Source organism: Prionailurus bengalensis, chromosome C1 (assembly GCF_016509475.1).
Source record: "Prionailurus bengalensis isolate Pbe53 chromosome C1, Fcat_Pben_1.1_paternal_pri, whole genome shotgun sequence".
Classification (NCBI taxonomy): domain Eukaryota; kingdom Metazoa; phylum Chordata; class Mammalia; order Carnivora; family Felidae; genus Prionailurus; species Prionailurus bengalensis.
The window spans coordinates 50,822,861-50,839,521 of NC_057345.1; the positions used below are offsets into that span (position 1 = coordinate 50,822,861).

At 36.9% G+C, this 16,661-nt stretch overlaps 1 protein-coding gene across 1 annotated transcript in view; it reads left to right on the plus strand.

Moving 5' to 3' along the window:
• Positions 1-16,661, plus strand: part of PATJ (PATJ crumbs cell polarity complex component) — a 368,834-nt gene that overhangs the window by 119,277 nt on the left and 232,896 nt on the right. The window contains 2 exon segments of the mRNA XM_043575139.1: positions 1,321-1,444; positions 6,791-6,965. Of these exon segments, the coding sequence (XP_043431074.1) occupies positions 1,321-1,444; positions 6,791-6,965 (299 nt within the window).

A 16,661-nucleotide genomic window follows, 5' to 3' on the forward strand; every position in this document is an offset into this window, starting at 1 on the left:
AGCCCCGTGTCGCACTCTGTGCTGACAGCTCAGAGCCTGGAGGCTCCTTCGGATTCTGTGTCTCCCTCTCTCTCTCTACCCCTCCCCCACTCATGCTCTGTCTGTCTCAAAAATAAACATTCAAAAAATTTTTTTTTCATAAAACTTTTTTTTCCTAAAGATCTTACCCTTTTATATTGAAATTCAGATTCAGATATCAATTCTCTTATTCCTCATATAGTTGCCATAAACTTTTTTTAATAAGTCCCAAATTGCTATAAAATATAAATATTCAGTGCTTACTATTTCCTCCTTATTCCCTTCTCTAAGAAATTCTTATTTTATTCTAGGCAACTATATAGTTGTATCTCCTTTCTCACCCCAATTTAATATTTGAGTTGAATATCTCCATTAAATATCTGATACAGTTCTATACTTAGCTATATTCATAATCTGTATGGAAAAAGCTAGCAGTATTTGGTTCACCAGTTTATGAGAGATCCTTCTCATACCATTGAGGTCTGACCAATATAACATAATGAAAAAAAATGGGGACCCTGTAAAAGATGTCATTCATGTTTTAGTTTTGAACAAGCTAAATTTCCAACAGAGAATGACATAGGTGTTACTTGTCTTAAATGAATTGCAGTATATCCCTATGGTGGCCCTAACATTGTCATTTAATTTTATGCTTATAAAAGTTTTTAAAATATGATAATAAAATATTTCAGCGAAAATCATATGTTCTGGAAGGTTGTAACTTTGGGAAACCAGAGAAGACATGTATCAAAGGAAGACAACTGGAAAATGCAAAAATGTGCTTATCTGTAGGTTTTAGGTTTGGGTAGCTGGTGTTTGCCGGGCAGATAAAGGTGTTAGGGAGGGTAAAGCAAGAGCTCAGAGCTGTGAAAATCCACCAGTTCATTTGGGATTGTCAGTGAAGCTATTGAGGTTGTGCTCCAACATACTCTATGAGTTAGTGTGTGTCAGCCATTGACCTTGCTTGACTGGATAGATCTTTATTCTTATACCTTTGTGATTGTTTACTTAAATCCACTCATTAATGTTTATAAAACAATTTTTTTTGTGAAAAAAAATCCAGTGTAAAAAAAAAAAAAGAAAAAAAAAACTATTAACCTAATAGTACTAAAAAACTATTAGTACTCTTGTGGAGATTAAGTTACCAGCATTCATTACTGCTTACCATTGCATAAACCACTACTTGAGGAGGCCTGTTTGCAGGACCAGTTTTCTGCAATCATTATCTGGTTTGAACAACATTATGATGTACCTCATTTTATCACGAAGTACTAATGCATTTCTGTCTTTCTTCCTCTCAAGATGAAAGAAAATTTTGGCATTGATTCCCTACCCTCCATGCCCTCATCTGAAGGAAGCAGTCAACAAGGCAGATTTGATGATCTGGAAAATCTTAATTCATTAACACAAAGCAGTCTGGATTTAGGTTTGTGGTTTTTGTTTCTCATAAACACAAATTACATTATTTTGCAATCTTTCAGCTTTGTTTTTATAGACGATAAGTCTTACTGTCCTATTTTCATTCATAATGATGCAAATTTAAATGTTTATTAATCTGCTTCAGAATATCTGGAAGAATAAACCTGGCTCATATTTCAACATAGAACTTAAGATTCTCTTTTCTGAAAGGGCTATATTTTCAATGCCTGATTTTGCTTTTTATAAGCAGTGTGGATTAAAACTAAAACTAGTACCTTACGTGCTAAGTTTGAAATAAGTCTCTACTAATATATATTAAAACCTCTGATGCTATTAAGTGATACTGTTAGCTCATTGAATGAGGTTGTTAAATATTAATAAAGAGAGTCATATTTTAAACATTTATGAAACATTTTTATAGCCATATATTATGGTCAATTTTGGTGCATTAATAACTTAGTTTCCATTAAAGAATCCTAAAAGTATAGTGCCTCTCCTTGCCTACCCCCAATATTGACTCTTACATAATTTTGAAAATTCAACTGTGAAAAATAATTTTTCTTCATCCAACACTGAAATATCAAAGGCTGTTTTATTATTGAGATCCCTAGGTAAGACTGTTAAGTTCTTTCACAGCACTGGGATTTATAGAGCCATTGTTCAGGATTTATGCTGTCCTTCATGTGTTATGACTCTGCTTATAGGAAAAGTCTTTCTCTGGACAATTCTCATGTTGTATGGTAATACATTGGAGGGGATGGAGTGCATTATAGAAAGCCATGTAATGGTTTTTATGAATTCAGCATTCTGTTGAGTAAAATCGAGAGAATGGAGTCATTAGCAGTAAAGATTCAAGTCCTCTCTGAGATGATAAATAGTTGTCAGTTCCGAGTCAAAACAGAGCATGGGTAGTTAATTTTGAATATCTAGGATTTGATGAGTTTATGCAGTTTTTCATGATGTATAACCGATTGTGACTAGGATAAAAATGGGACTTTTCCCCCCAAAAGTGTTCCATTAAACTGTTTTAAAAATTTTTATCACATTTCCATAGTCCTTTAAGTACTTAGAGAAGATTTACTGCACAAATGAATGAATAATTGAATTAATAGGCCATATCTGTTTGATCGCCACTGATACTTTATAGCAATGTCATTACTATTTTGGACCAGATGATTCTTTATGGTGGAGAGCTGACCTGTGCTTGGTAGAATGTTAATAGCTTCTCTGCCTTCTAACTCTGATGCCAGTGGTACTCACATTCCCAGGCCTGATCAAGATCACATGTCTTCAGACACTGCCAAATGTCCCCTGGGGGGGGGCAGAGTTGAGAATCACTCACTGCTCTACACTGTCAGGATTGAAAGGATAAACTGGCTATATGGGGTGGGTGTTTGTGGGGAAGAGCAGCAGAGTTGGGAAGAAGATGGAGAAGGTAGTTCCTCTTGAGCTCTCCTCTGTGTATTACCTAAATGGCTCCAAAATTACTTCTGACCTCTACTGGCTCTCGAAGTTTTCCAGGGCTGCTGTAGCAAGTTGTCGCAAACTTGGTGGCTTAAAACAACAGATATTAATTCTCTCACGGTTCTCAAGGCCCAAAGCCCTAAAATCAAGGTGCGCTGTGCTCCCTCTGAAGGCCCTAGGGAATAATCTGTTCGTTTCCTCTTCCGGCTTCTGGTGGCTCCAGCCTTCTTTGACTTGTGGCTGCATCACTGTTATGTGTGCCTCTGTCTTCACACGGCTCTCTTCTCTTGACCTGTGTCTTCTATTCTTTGTCTCCTATAGGGACATCTGTCATTGGATTTAGGGCCCACTTGGGTAATCCAGGATGGTCTCATCTCATGATACTTAAATGTATCTGCAAAGACCTTTTTTCCGAATAAGGTCACATTGACAAGTTCTATGACTTGGATGTATCTTTTAGAGGTCCCCCCATTATGCCCTCTACTCTGCCTCAGTCTGATACTTTACAAGGATCTGGGAATTTATTTTTTTAGAGATTATAGCTTTGGGAATGAAGTTAAACTTGTATATCTTAGATCTGTCCTCACTGGAAATGCATTCATAACCACATGCTTTTAGGAAAAAATTTTGAAAGCCTCTAGAATGCCATGTGGCAGGCATGACTATTTGGATTAATGCTAACTGTGGGTAGGCTGAGAAATTATTAATACAGAGTCGATACAGATTTCAGCAGCATACATATTGAATTTATTCTAGTCAGAGTTTGATTTTGCTCTTGAGATCCTTTCCAGCAAAGGGCTGATACTTAGTCCCACGTCCCTCTGTACAAAGCAGGTACCCTGCTGTGTCACCAGGCAGTCCCGCCAGCTTCTCCTAAGTAAACTCCCCTGGGCTAAGTATTCTCTAAGCCCTCTTTCAAATCTGTAACTCTTTGACCTCTTTATTAGTATCAGACAGTTTTAGGTTTATCTCTGAACAATTAAATTTCTTTTTCTGAGCAATAAATTTAAAAATTACTTTTGAGAGGGGCGCCTGGGTGGCACAGTCAGTTAAGCGTCCGACTTTGGCTCAGGTCATGATCTCACAGTCTGTGAGTTTGAGCCCCACATTGGGCTCTGTGCTGACAGCACAGAGCCTGAAGTCTGCTTCAGATTCTGTCTCCTTTCTGCCCCTCCACTGCTATGCTTTGTCTCTCTCTCTCTCTCAAAAATAAACATCAAAAAAAAAATTATTTTTGAGAACCTTATATGTGAAGAGCTATTCTTGATCCCATATTTAGTCCAACAGTAGCTTCTAAGCGCCTTTACTCTTCATGGGCTGTGAAAATAAACCTATAATGAGCATAATTAGTAAGGTAAAGCTTACAAGATAAATTCCAAATCAATAACACATTTAGTATTACAACATTTCAAAAGGTTTCTGACAGAAGGTAGTTCTGATTCCTAGTCTTTGACTGCCCTTGTCTGGATGGTGCCCCCAGGGAACCCTGGATGATTCTCTGTCATTGCACTCAAGGGTCAGACACACATACTCATTTGCATGCCTACCTCTTCCTATAAATTAAGCTTCTGGAGGGCAAGGCTTGTATCTGATTTTTGTTACCATAGTAGGTGCTCAAGAAATATTTGTTGAATGAGAGAGTGAAATGCTGCTCATGTGTGGCTATTCAACAGCATTGCAACCCCCAGCCCTCCCTCCCTCTGGCAGCGGCCAAGTTATACAATAACCCACCCTCCTCTCTACTTGGATTCTCGTTGCCTTTATTTTGTTGACCATTCTGTTCTTGCTCCTTACCAAGTATAAACCTTTTGAAAGTCTCCCCCATTCCTCTCCTATAAACATTAACCTCCATTTGTCCAGGAAAATTTTTTTAGCTTCTTTGTTTTTCTAACCTTTGTGCTCCTATTATGGCCCTTCCCTAACAACTGCATAGGTCCTCGAGGACTTGATTTGTTTTATGGGCTCTGGGAACTGCAGTGCACTTGGCGAACAGCTCTGTAAAGTGTGAGTGTGTCACGCACTGTGACAGATGAGAAATGCGTGCCTGAGCACCAGCACCCAGAGTCCATGGAGGAGGAGTGGGGCAAAGGGCACGGCAGCCTTTCTGTGAAACAGGTAATGAAAAGTTTTAAACAAACTGCAGCAACCTGTGAAACCCAATGCCATAATTTAACAGTCTGCTTTTACCAGTGTGGGTGGATGAGAACCAGCTCTGCAAATAAAGCCAGTTCCCTCTTAACACTGGTTTCTGGCCATTCCGGCCAGAATCTAGTCCCACCCCTGGTCCCTCCTCAGTGGGGAAGAAGCAGACATAGGCCAAGCTAGAACTCTCTGGCATCGAGATGGATTAGAGTGCTTTGCAGGAATGGAGGCCCCAGAGAATAGGAGTGAAGGGTGCATAGGGATGGGGGACAGACCCTGAGACTTCTTTAACACAACCTGAGCATTAAAATTAAATTCACTCTCTCTTCAGATTCTGTTGCATTACCAACTGATTAGACTCCAGTTCCAAAGTTTCTAGACAAGATAAAAAGCAGTAGTAGTGAGTTTACTAGAAAATTTGTTCATTATGAAGAAATGGAAAGAGTTGAGGTAATGCTTATAGGAAAAGTTTTAGGATAATACCTATATCTTTTAGAAATAATTTGTGATTTTCTGATTAGGCAGAGCTCCAAAAAATACTATAAATGTGTGGATTTAAGGAAGACATTTGATCACAATTCATCATGTTTGTAATATGCTCAAGAAAAATTGGCTGAGAATCGGGTGTATCCTAAGAGTGATTAATAGACCTATGCCAGTAAGGGTCCTATGAGTCGTAGGACTCTATGCACAACTCTGCCCCAGTTATTCTTTTTTTCAGGAAATGTGGAAATAACACAGATGGCATGTCAGGTAAACTTGCACATTCCATTTGGCAAAATTCCTTAACTTGAATTTCTCCATCTATAAAATAACAGTTGTTAGTATCTTTTCTAACTCATAGTTTGACACGAGAATTAAATAGGTAACAACTGTAAAAGAATTATGAAATTTATAAACAAAGCCCCTTTAAAAATCTGTTTTCTTAACCTGATGAGCACCGGGTGATGTATGGAGTTGTTGAATACTATATTGTATACCTGAACCAATATAACAATGTGTGTTAACTACACTGGAATTAAAATTAAAACATTTTTTGATGTAAGATTTTTTATTTGGTTATTTGTCATTCTGTGAAATTATTTTGTGTGCGTGATGAGGACTTCTAAGATCTATTCTCTTAAGTAACTTTCAAATATGCAATATAATATTTCTTTAATGGTTGTTTACTTTTGAGAGAGAGAGAGAGAGAGAGAGAGAGAGAGAGAGAGTGTGTGTGTGTGTGTGTGTGTGTGTGTGTGTGGCGAGGGGCAGAGGGAGAAGGAGACACAGAATCCGAAGCATGCTCAAGACTCTGAGCTGTTCAAGTCCAGCATGGGACTTGAACTCACAAAATGCGAGATCATGACCTGAGCTGAAGTCAGAGCCTCAACCGACTGAGCCATCCAGGCACCCCTTATTTATTTATTTATTTTTTAATAAGTGAAATGCAGGAGTGCCTGCAGTTGGGACAGCTGAGGTTGATAAGGGAAAATGTGTAGTGAGATTAGAATACCATCATTAAGGGGATTCTTTTGATAAAATATTTATATTGCTAAAATGTCCTCTTTTCAGTAAGGCCATGTGTGAAATGCAACTCTCTTCCACTGAGGAGTCCCTGTCCTCCTTCCTTCCTTCATTTTTCACCATCTGACATATTAAACATTTTACTTAATAAGATTTCTACCTAGAAAAGGCCTATTTGTTGAATGAATGAAGGCTAAATGAAAGCATCTTGTGTTCACTATCATCTGGGTTTGCTGTGTAGGTATGATGATTCCAGATGATGCCCAAGGTCCTGGCTTGCTTGTTGAACTTCCTGCTGTGGCTCAAAGAAGGGAGCAAGAAGATTTGCCTTTATATCAACTCCCCAGGACTCGAGTTGTTTCCAAGACCTCGGCATACACAGGAACACTGTCTTCTAGATATACCACTGATGCATGGTATGATACCATTTATCTTTGTTTTCACATTATAAAGTAGTCTGGTTTTTTTGCTCTTATAAAAAAAAATGCCCTATAGTAGACAATTACTAAAAGATTAGGAGTTTCACAACATAAGCAAGACATACAGACAAATTAAGGAGGGAGTGGATTTAAGAGAGAATTTGTTGGAATTGGTGACTAATAACGTGTGTCAGGGTGAGAGGACATAGTTGAGGGTGACTTGTGTCTCTGGATTAGGACAATAAATGCATTGCAGTGCCATTAATTCTTTAACAAGACTGTAGGAGCAAAGGAAGCAAACTCAGTGTCCAATGATAGATGAATGGATAGAGAAAATGTGGTGTATAAGAAAGAATTAAGTGCTGCCGTTTTCAACAATATGGATGGACTTAGAGGGTATCATGCTAAATGAGGGAGGTCGAACAGTGAAAGACAAGTGCCATACGATTTCGCTTATATGTGGAATCTAAAAAGACAAAACAAACGAACAAACAGAAACTGTCTCCTAAACACCGAGAACAAACTGGAGCGGAGGGGAGTGGAGGTGGATGGATGAAATAGGTGAAGGGGATTAAGAGTCACAGACTTCCAGTTATAAACTAAATAAGTCACAGAGACAAGTATAGCATAAGGAATGTAGTTAGTATAATTTTTATGATGACAGGTGGTAGCTACACTTATGGTGAGTGTTTCGCAATGTATAGAACCATTGAATCACTGTGTTACACACCTGAAACCGATATAACATTGTATGTTATATTTTAATTAAAGAAAAAAGTTTATAGGAGCATGAACAGGTTGTAAGGGAAAACGAATTCAGTGTGGGACAAGATGAAGGTTCCAGTATCCATAGGACAACAAAGCGAAGTGGAATCAATTAGGTGTGTGACTCTGGGGATTCATGTTGGTATCTATCCTGATGTTAATAATTGGGAGCAAGATCAAGTGTAGGTGAAACTGCTAGATTTGAATAGTCATCCAGGGTAAGCTCAAATACTAAGAAGAGCATGGGACCAAAATTAGAGTCTTGCAGAGCAGCAATATCACAAGTAAGAATGGAGGCAGAAAATAGTGAAATGGAGTGAACAAAATGTCACTCAGAGGAAATTAAACCTAGAGGTTGTCGTAGAAACCGGACAAGAGAACGTTTTACCAAAGGTTTTCACATACCTTCATCATGGCCTACAGAGAGGTCAGGGCAGATAAAACAGAAAAGTTTACTTGGGGTTTGGCCACACGGATGCACTAGGTAAGCATAGAACAATTTAAGTAAAGTAGAAATCAGAGAGCAGTAGGTTGAGAATTGAACAGGTCCGAAATTGGGCATAGTAAGTCCAGTGAGACTAGTGTTTTCAGAATCCAGGTCATGAAAAGAGACAGAATGCGTATCATCTAGATAGCTAGAGGGTATTTTTGGATTGAGGTAAAGAAGAAGGGGTTATGCATACATAATTACATATATATTGATATATGTATTGTGTGTGTGTCTTTCTGGGAAAGATCCAGCAAAGAAATATGTAGATGCTGGAAAGGAAGTTATTAAACACAGTCCCTGGAGAGAGGAGAAGGAGAGAAAGACATCGCGCACCTAGAGAGATTAACCTTTGGTGGTTAATCCACAGAGACAGGTGCCAGGAATGAAAGCAAAGTACAAATGCAAGTGCTATTTGTATCCTGTAGATAGGAATCCAAAGAGATTTCTTATTTTTTATATTTTTTGTCATTTAGGTAAAGATTATTTGAAAAGAGTGATAAGGTGGTAGTAATGTGTACATTAAAAGTAGAGGTGTCACTTTTGAAACGAGGGTAGGAGAGTAATGGCTTAATGGTTGGTGGAAAGCAGTTTAGAAAAATCTTGCTCCCTGCCCCCCACCTTCCAACTTCCCAAGGTGAGAGAGTGAGTATCATTCACCTGAACATGGTATCTGTGGCAGAGAACCAGAAGCTGTTGAGAGAATGTTTGGTGAAGAGATCAGAGTGTGGAGTAGTTTCTTGACAATTCAAGGAGATTCCGTGGAGTGTGATGGGTAGTTTGGCCTGGGGGCGGGGAGAGGGAAAGGGGTATCAGTGGGGTGTATGAGAATGGAAGGAGAAACCAGAGCAGCAAGGAAGGAAGGAGTTGGAGGTGTTGGTCAAGCATAACAGGGATGAGAGATAGGGTGGATTTATTGGCCTTCGTGTTTTTATTAAACCTTTAGTCCAAGAATGATTTTGTATTGACATATGAAGTGTCTTAGAATGATATCACTTCTCCATTCAGCAACCTGTGACCTTTGACCCTTTTTATTGACCTTTACATTTAATTTTATTTATTTTTAAGATTTTATTTCCAAGTAATCTCTGCACCCAGTGTGGGGCTTGAACTCAAAACCATGAGATCAAGAGTCACGTGCTCCACCAACTGAGCCAGGCAGGTGTCCCTCTGCCTATAGTTTTAGACAGAAACTTCATATTGCAAAAAGTTGGTCTCTGTGCTTCAGCAAAGCTCCTTTCTGAGTGTAAAGGAAAAGACTCCGAGCGAGGTTCCTGGCTGGCTCAGTCAGTGGGGCATGCGATTCTTGGTCTCAGGGTTTTGAGTTCAAGCTCCATATTGGGTATGGAGACCGCTTAAAATAAAATTAAAAATTAAAAAAAAAAAAAAAAAAAAAAGGAAAGACTCAGATAAGCTCAACCACTTGGAGAAATCTGATGACTTTTCATTCAGCAGAACTGGACCAGTGTTCAGCAGGGAGGTGCTGACAGGTCCTTTGTCCTGGCGTGAGCAATGTAACCAAGCTCCTGGGGAAATGCATAGTATTAAACAGGTAATGGGTTTGTTTCTTCAGGAGGGATGGTTGCAGATGGAAGTACTGGAAGGCTTAAAAATATAACTTTATAGGGGCACCTGGGTGGCTCAGTCAGTTGAGCATCCGACTTCAGCTCAGGTCATGATCTCGCAGTCTGTGAGTTCAAGCCCCACGTCAGGCTCTGTGCTGACAGCTCAGAGCCTGGAGCTTGCTTCCGATTCTGTGTCTGCCTCTCTCTCTGCCCCTCCCCCACTCATGCTCTGTCTCTTTCTCTCTGTCAAAAATAAATAAACATTTAAAATATATATATGTATATATATATATAATTTTATGACTTATTTTAAATTTATTTTTAATTGTTTTAATGTTTATTTTTGAGAGAGACAGGGTGTGAGTGGGAAAAGGGCAGAGAGAGAGACACAGAATCTGAAGCAGGCTGCAGGCTCTGAGCTGTTAGCACAGAGCCCGATGTGGGGCTCCAACCTATGAACTGTAAGATCATGACCTGAGCCAAAATCAGCCACTTAACCAACTGAGCCATCCAGGTGCCCCTGACTTTTTTTTTTAATTAAAAAAAATTTTAAGTGATCACTACACCCAATGTGGGTCTCAAACTCACAACCCTGAAATCAGGAGTTACATGCTCCAGTGACTCAACCACCCAGGTCCCCCTAATTTTGACTACTTATATGGTCAAATTACTTTTCAAATGAGACCGTTTTATTTTTTAAATTTCTCTTCTGCTTGGTGTCAATAATTAAATCTCACAAAGAATTCGGAAATGAGACGGCTTTTTTAAAGGTATAGAACTGTAATTGGAAAATATCTAAACAAATTTCCAAAACCACCCCCCCTTTCTTATGCAGAAGTCAAAATGGAACATCCATTCTGTCTTACTCAGTTCTTACCACTTTCAGAAAGGGAAGATACACTTTACTCCTACCTCATTCCTTTCTTATTCTCCAGAGGTAACTTTGACAAGCTGATTTCTTATGTGGGCACAGGCATTCAAGAGTTTCAACCTAACTTTTGAGAGCTCAGTCTTGCATTTGAATGTTGTTTTTTTGACTTGCTGTTATAGATTCAGGATATATTAAAATTTTAGCAGGTAATAGAAGAGTTCCTGTAAGTCATGTTTTCCCCCTTTTAGTCTTTAAAGGTATGTCCCGTGGAGTTAGGTGCATAGGTGAATATTTATTGCCACTCCGGAGCTTTTCTGAGTAATGCATAGATTCTTTTGGAAGACAGTCTTTCAGATCAGGGTATCATGAAGTGCTAAATGCTAGTTTAGAGTTTCTACTTTGCATTAATTTTGGTGTAGAACCCAGCTAAGTTATTTAAAGTATACTGTGCTTCTGCATCCCATTGACTTCCCTGTACCTTTAGAGGCCTAATTTTTTGTTTGTTTGTTCTAAGATTAAATTTAAAGGGGGCCTATAGTACAATGGATAATGTGTCTGACTACAGATCAGAATATTTATTCAATTTATTTAAACTCAACAAAACAGGGGTACCTTGGTGGTTCAGGTGGTTAAGCATCCAACTTTGGCTCAGGTCATGGTCTTGTGGTTGTGGGTTTGAACCCCGCATCTGTCTCTGTGCTTTGCAGACAGCTCAGAGCCTGGAGACTGCTTCGGATTCTGTGTTTCCTCTTTCTGCTTCTCCCCCGCTCACATTCTGTTTTTTTTTTTCTCTCTCTCTCTCTCTCTCTCTCTCAAAAATAAATAACATTTAAAAAATAATAAACTAAAACAACACAAAAACAATTCACCCATTTCTATCTCTCACCCCCTGCCTCTTGCAACTACCAATCTGTTGTTGTCTGTATCTGTGAGGTTTTTTTTGTTGTTCTTGTTTATTTTATTTTTAATGTTTATTTATTTTGAGAGAGAGAGAGGGAGTACGCACACAATGGGGGAAGGGTAGAGAGAGAAGAAGGAAAGAGAGGATCTCAAGCAGGCCCTGTGCTGTCAGCCGGGCTTAATCCCATGAACCATGAGATCATGACCTGAGCTGAAATCAAGAGTTGGATGCTTAACCAACTGAGCCACCCAGGCACCCCTGTTGTTTTAGATTCCACATATAAGAGAGATCATATGGTGTTTATCTTTGTTTGTCTGATTTATCTCACTTAGCATAATACCCTCAAGTTCCATCCATGTTGTCTCAAATGACAAGATTTCATTCCTTTGATGGCTATATAATATTCCATTTTAAATTCCATGATTTCTTTATCAATAGACACTTTGGCTCTTTCTGTATCTCGGCTATCATAAATAAATGTCATAAATAATGCTACACATGAACATGGGAGTGCATGTATCTTTTGTATCAGTGTGTTCTTTTTTTAATTTTTATTTATTTATTTGCTAAATACTCATAAGTGAAATTGATGGATCATATAGTGATTGTATTTTTAAATTTTTGAAGAACCTCCATACTTTTTCCATAATGGTTGCATCAATTTACATTTCCAACAACAGTGTACAGAAGTTCCCTTTTCTCTATATCTTTGCCAATCAGCACTTGTTATTTCTTGCTTTTTTGATAATTTCCATTCTAATAGATGTGAAGTGATACCTCACTGTAGTTTTGATTTGCATTTCTCTGCAAATTTTCATGTACCTGTTGGTCATCTGTATGTCGTCTTTGGGAAAAAATGTCTATTCAGATCCTCTGCCCATTTTTTAATTGGATTGTTTGCTTTTTGGTATTGAGTTGTATGAATTCTTTACATATTTTGGGTTTTATTCTCTTATCAGATATATGATTTGCAATTATTTTATCTCATTCAGTAGGTTGCCATTTCATTTTGTTTATTGTTTACTGTACTGATTAGTTTGATGTGGTCCCACTTGTTTACTTTTGATTTTGTTCCTTTTACTTTTGGTGTTGGATTACAAAAATCATGACTAAGACCTATGTTAGGGAGTTTACCACCTATGTTTTCTTCTACGAATTTTATGGTTTCAGGTCTTATATTTAAGTCATTAATCCATTTGGGGTTAATTTTTGTGTATGTTGTGAGATAGTGGTCCAGTTTCATTCTTTTGTATGTGGCTGTGCAATTTTCCCAACACCATTTATTGAAGAGACCATCCTTTCCCCACTATATGTTCTTGGCTCCCTTTTTGTAAATTAATTGATGATCTAAGTGTGGGTTTATTTCTGGACTCTATTCCATTGATGTATGTGTTTCTTTTTATGCCAGTACCATACTGTTCTAATTACTATAGCTTTGTAATATAGTTTGAAATCTGGCCGCATGTTACCTCCAGCCTTGTTCTTTCTCAAGATTGCTTTGGTTAATCTAGGTCTTTGAGGTTTCATATAAATTTTAGTATTGTTTATTCTATTTCTGTGAAAAGTACCACTGGGATTTTAATAGCAGTTGCATTGAATCTGTATATTACTTTGGGTAGCATGGACATTTAAAAAATATTAATATTTTTAATCCATGAGCATGGAATATCTTTTATTTGTGTCTTCAGTTTCTTTCATTAATATATTGTAGTTTTCAATATACAGGTCTTTCATCTCCTTGGTAATTTTATTTTTAGGTATCTTATTCCTTTTGATCGAATTGTAAATGGATTTGTTCTTAATTTCTCTCTCTGATACTTTGTATTAGTGTAAAGAAACACAACTGATTTTTGCATGTTGATTTTGTATACTGCAACTTTACAGAATTCATTTATCCTAACTTCTTTTTGATAGAGTCTTTAGGATTTTCTATATATGATATCATGTCATCTGCAAATAGTGAGTTTTACTTCTTCCTTTCCAATTTAGATGCTTTTGGTTTCTTTTTTGAATAAAAGTGGTAAGAGTGGTCATTCTTGTCTTGTTCCTTATCTTAAAGGAAAAGCTTTTAGCTTTTCACTGTTAGGTCTGATGTTAGTTGTGAGCTTGTCATATATGGCATTTATGTTGAGGTACATTTCCTCTATACCTGCTTTTTTGAGAGTTGTTATTATAAACAGATGTTGAATTTTGTCAGATGGTCTTTTTGCACCTATTGAGATGATCATAAGAATTTTAGCCTTCATTTTGTTAATGTAGTGTATCACATTGATTTGTGATTGGTTGAACCATACTTGCATCCTTGGAATCAATCTTACTGGATTATGGTGTATGATACTTTTAATGTATTGTTGAATTTGGTTTGCTAATATTTTGTTGAGGATTTTTGCATCTTTGTATCTTTGTCTGGTTTTGGTATCAAGGCAATGCTGGCCTGTAAAATATGTTTGGAAGAGTTCACCCCCTTCATTTTTTGGAAAATTTTAAGAAGGATTGGTAATCAATTTTCTTTGAATATTTGGTAGAATTCACTAGTGAAGCCTTCTGGTTCTGAATTTTAGTTTATTGGGAGGCTTTCAATTACCAATTCAATCTCCTTGTTAGTAATTGGTCTATTGAGGTTTTCTATTTCTACCTTATTCAGTCTTAAAAGATTGTATGTTTCTAGGAATTTATTTCTTCTAGGTTGTCCCATTTGTTGGCATATAATTGTTCATAGTAGTTTCATGATTCTTTGTATTTCTGTGGCATCAGTGGCATTTCTGAATTTATTTGAGACCTCTTCTTTCCTTGAGTAGTCTAGCTAAAGGTTTGTCAATTGTGTTTATCTTTTCAAAGAACCAGCTTTTAGTTTCATTGGTCTTTTCCATTATCATTTTAGTCTCTATTTCATTTATTTCTGCTCTAATCACTGTTATTTCCTTCCTTCTAAAAACTTTGGGCTTCATTTGTTTTTCTAGTTCCTTCATGTGTAAAAGTTAGGTTGTTTGAGACTTTCCTTGTTTCTTGAGGTAGGCATTAATTGCTATGAGCTTTCCTCTTAAAACTGTTTTTGCTGCATCACATAAAGTTTGGTATGTTAAATTCCCATTTTTGTTTATCTCAATGTTTTTCTTTTTCATTTTTTTTTCTTTCATTTTTTAAAAATTTCTCTTTCATTTTCTTTTATTTCTCTTTGGATTGACCAGTGGGTCAAAGAATGTTGTTTAATCTCCACATATTTATGAACTTTCTAGTTTCTAGTTTCATACCATTGCAGATGGAAATGATGCTTCATTTAATTTCAGTCATCTTAAATGATTAAGACTTGTGGGGTGCCTGGGTAGCTCAGTAAGTTGAGCGTCCGACTTCGGCTCAGGTCAATGATCTCACAGTTAATGGGTTTAAGCCCTCTGTCAGGCTCTGTGCTGACAGCTCAGAGCCTGGAGCCTGCTTTGGATTCTGTGTCTCCCTCTTCTGCTTGTGCTCTGTCTCTGTCTTTCAAAAATAAATAAAAATGTTTAAAAAATTTTTGTTTTAAATGATTAAGACTTGTTTTGTGAGGCTCAGTCAGTTAAGCATACAACCTCTGCTCAGGTCGTGATCTCAGGGTTTATGTGTTTGAGCCCTGCGTGGGGCTTTCTGGTGTCAGAGCAGAGCCCACTTAAGATTCTCTGTCCCCCTGTCTCTTTGCCCCTCCCCCACTTGTGTTGCATGTATTATCTCAAAAATAAACTTAGAAAAAAAAAAAAAACTTGTGGCCTAAGATATGATCTATCTTAGGAAATACTCCATGTGCACTTGAAGAATGTGTATTCTAATGCTTTTGGAATGGTATATTCTGTATGTATCTGTTAAATTCACCTGGTCTAACATGTCATTTGAGGTAGATGTTTCCTTATTGATTTTTTGGTCTAAAGTCCCCTACTGTTATTGTATCACTATTTTTCCCTTTAGGTCTATTAATGTTTGCTTAATATGTTTAAGTGCTCCTGTGTTCTATATTAATGTTATATTCTCTTATTGGACTGATTACTTTATCCTGATATAACATCCTTCTTTGTCTCTTAATCTTTGTTTTAAAGTTTATTTTGTCTGATAGAAGTATGTCTGCTCCAGCTTTCTTTTAGTTTCCATTGCATGGCATATACTTTTTCATTTCTTCACTTTCATTCTGTGTGTCTTTACATCTGAAAGGAGTCTTGTAGGTAGCATGTAGATGGGTCTTGTTTTTTCATTCAGCTACTCTGTGTCTTTGGAGATTTTAGTACATTTACATTTAAAGTAGTAACCGAGAGGTATGTGTTTATTGCCATTTTGTTAATTGTTTTCTATCTGTTTTTGTAGTTTTTCTCTGTTCCTTTCTTCTCTTATTTTCTTTGTGGTTTGGTAACTTTCTTCAGTGGTATGCTTATATTTTTAAATCTTTTGTGTATTTACTATAGGTTTTTGGCCTGTAGTTACCATGAGACTTACATATAACAATTTACATCTATAATAGTCTATGTTAAGTTGATAATAACTTACATTTGATCCCATTCTAAAGCTCAATCTTTTTACTACTCCCCACCATGTTTTATGTTTTTGATATCATAGTTTACATATTTTTATCTTGTGTGTCCCTTAACTAATTATTGTAATCATAGTTATTTTACTATTTTTTCTTTTAACCCTCATACTAGCTTTATAAATAATCCACGACCTTTATTATATATTTACTTTTCCAGTGAGATTTGTTCTTTCACATGGGTTCTCATTACTAATTAACACTCTTTCTTTTCAGCTTAAAGAAGCCCCTCTAAGATTTCTTGTAAGGCCAGTTTAGTGGTGATGAACTCCTTTAGTTTTTATTTGTCTGGAAAACTCTTTATCTCTTCTTCAATTCTGAATGATCATTTTGCCAGATAGAGTATTTTTGGTTTCAAGTGTTTTCTTTCAATACTTTGAATATATCATGCCATTCCCTTGTGACCTATAAAGCATGTGCTCAAAAATTTGCTGGCAATCTTATCATGGGGAGTGGGTTTTTTTTTTTAAATATTAACAAGGTTTTTTTTCTTTTGCTACATTTAATATTCTTCCCTTGTCTTTAACTTTTGACATTTTAATTATAACATGTCTTGTT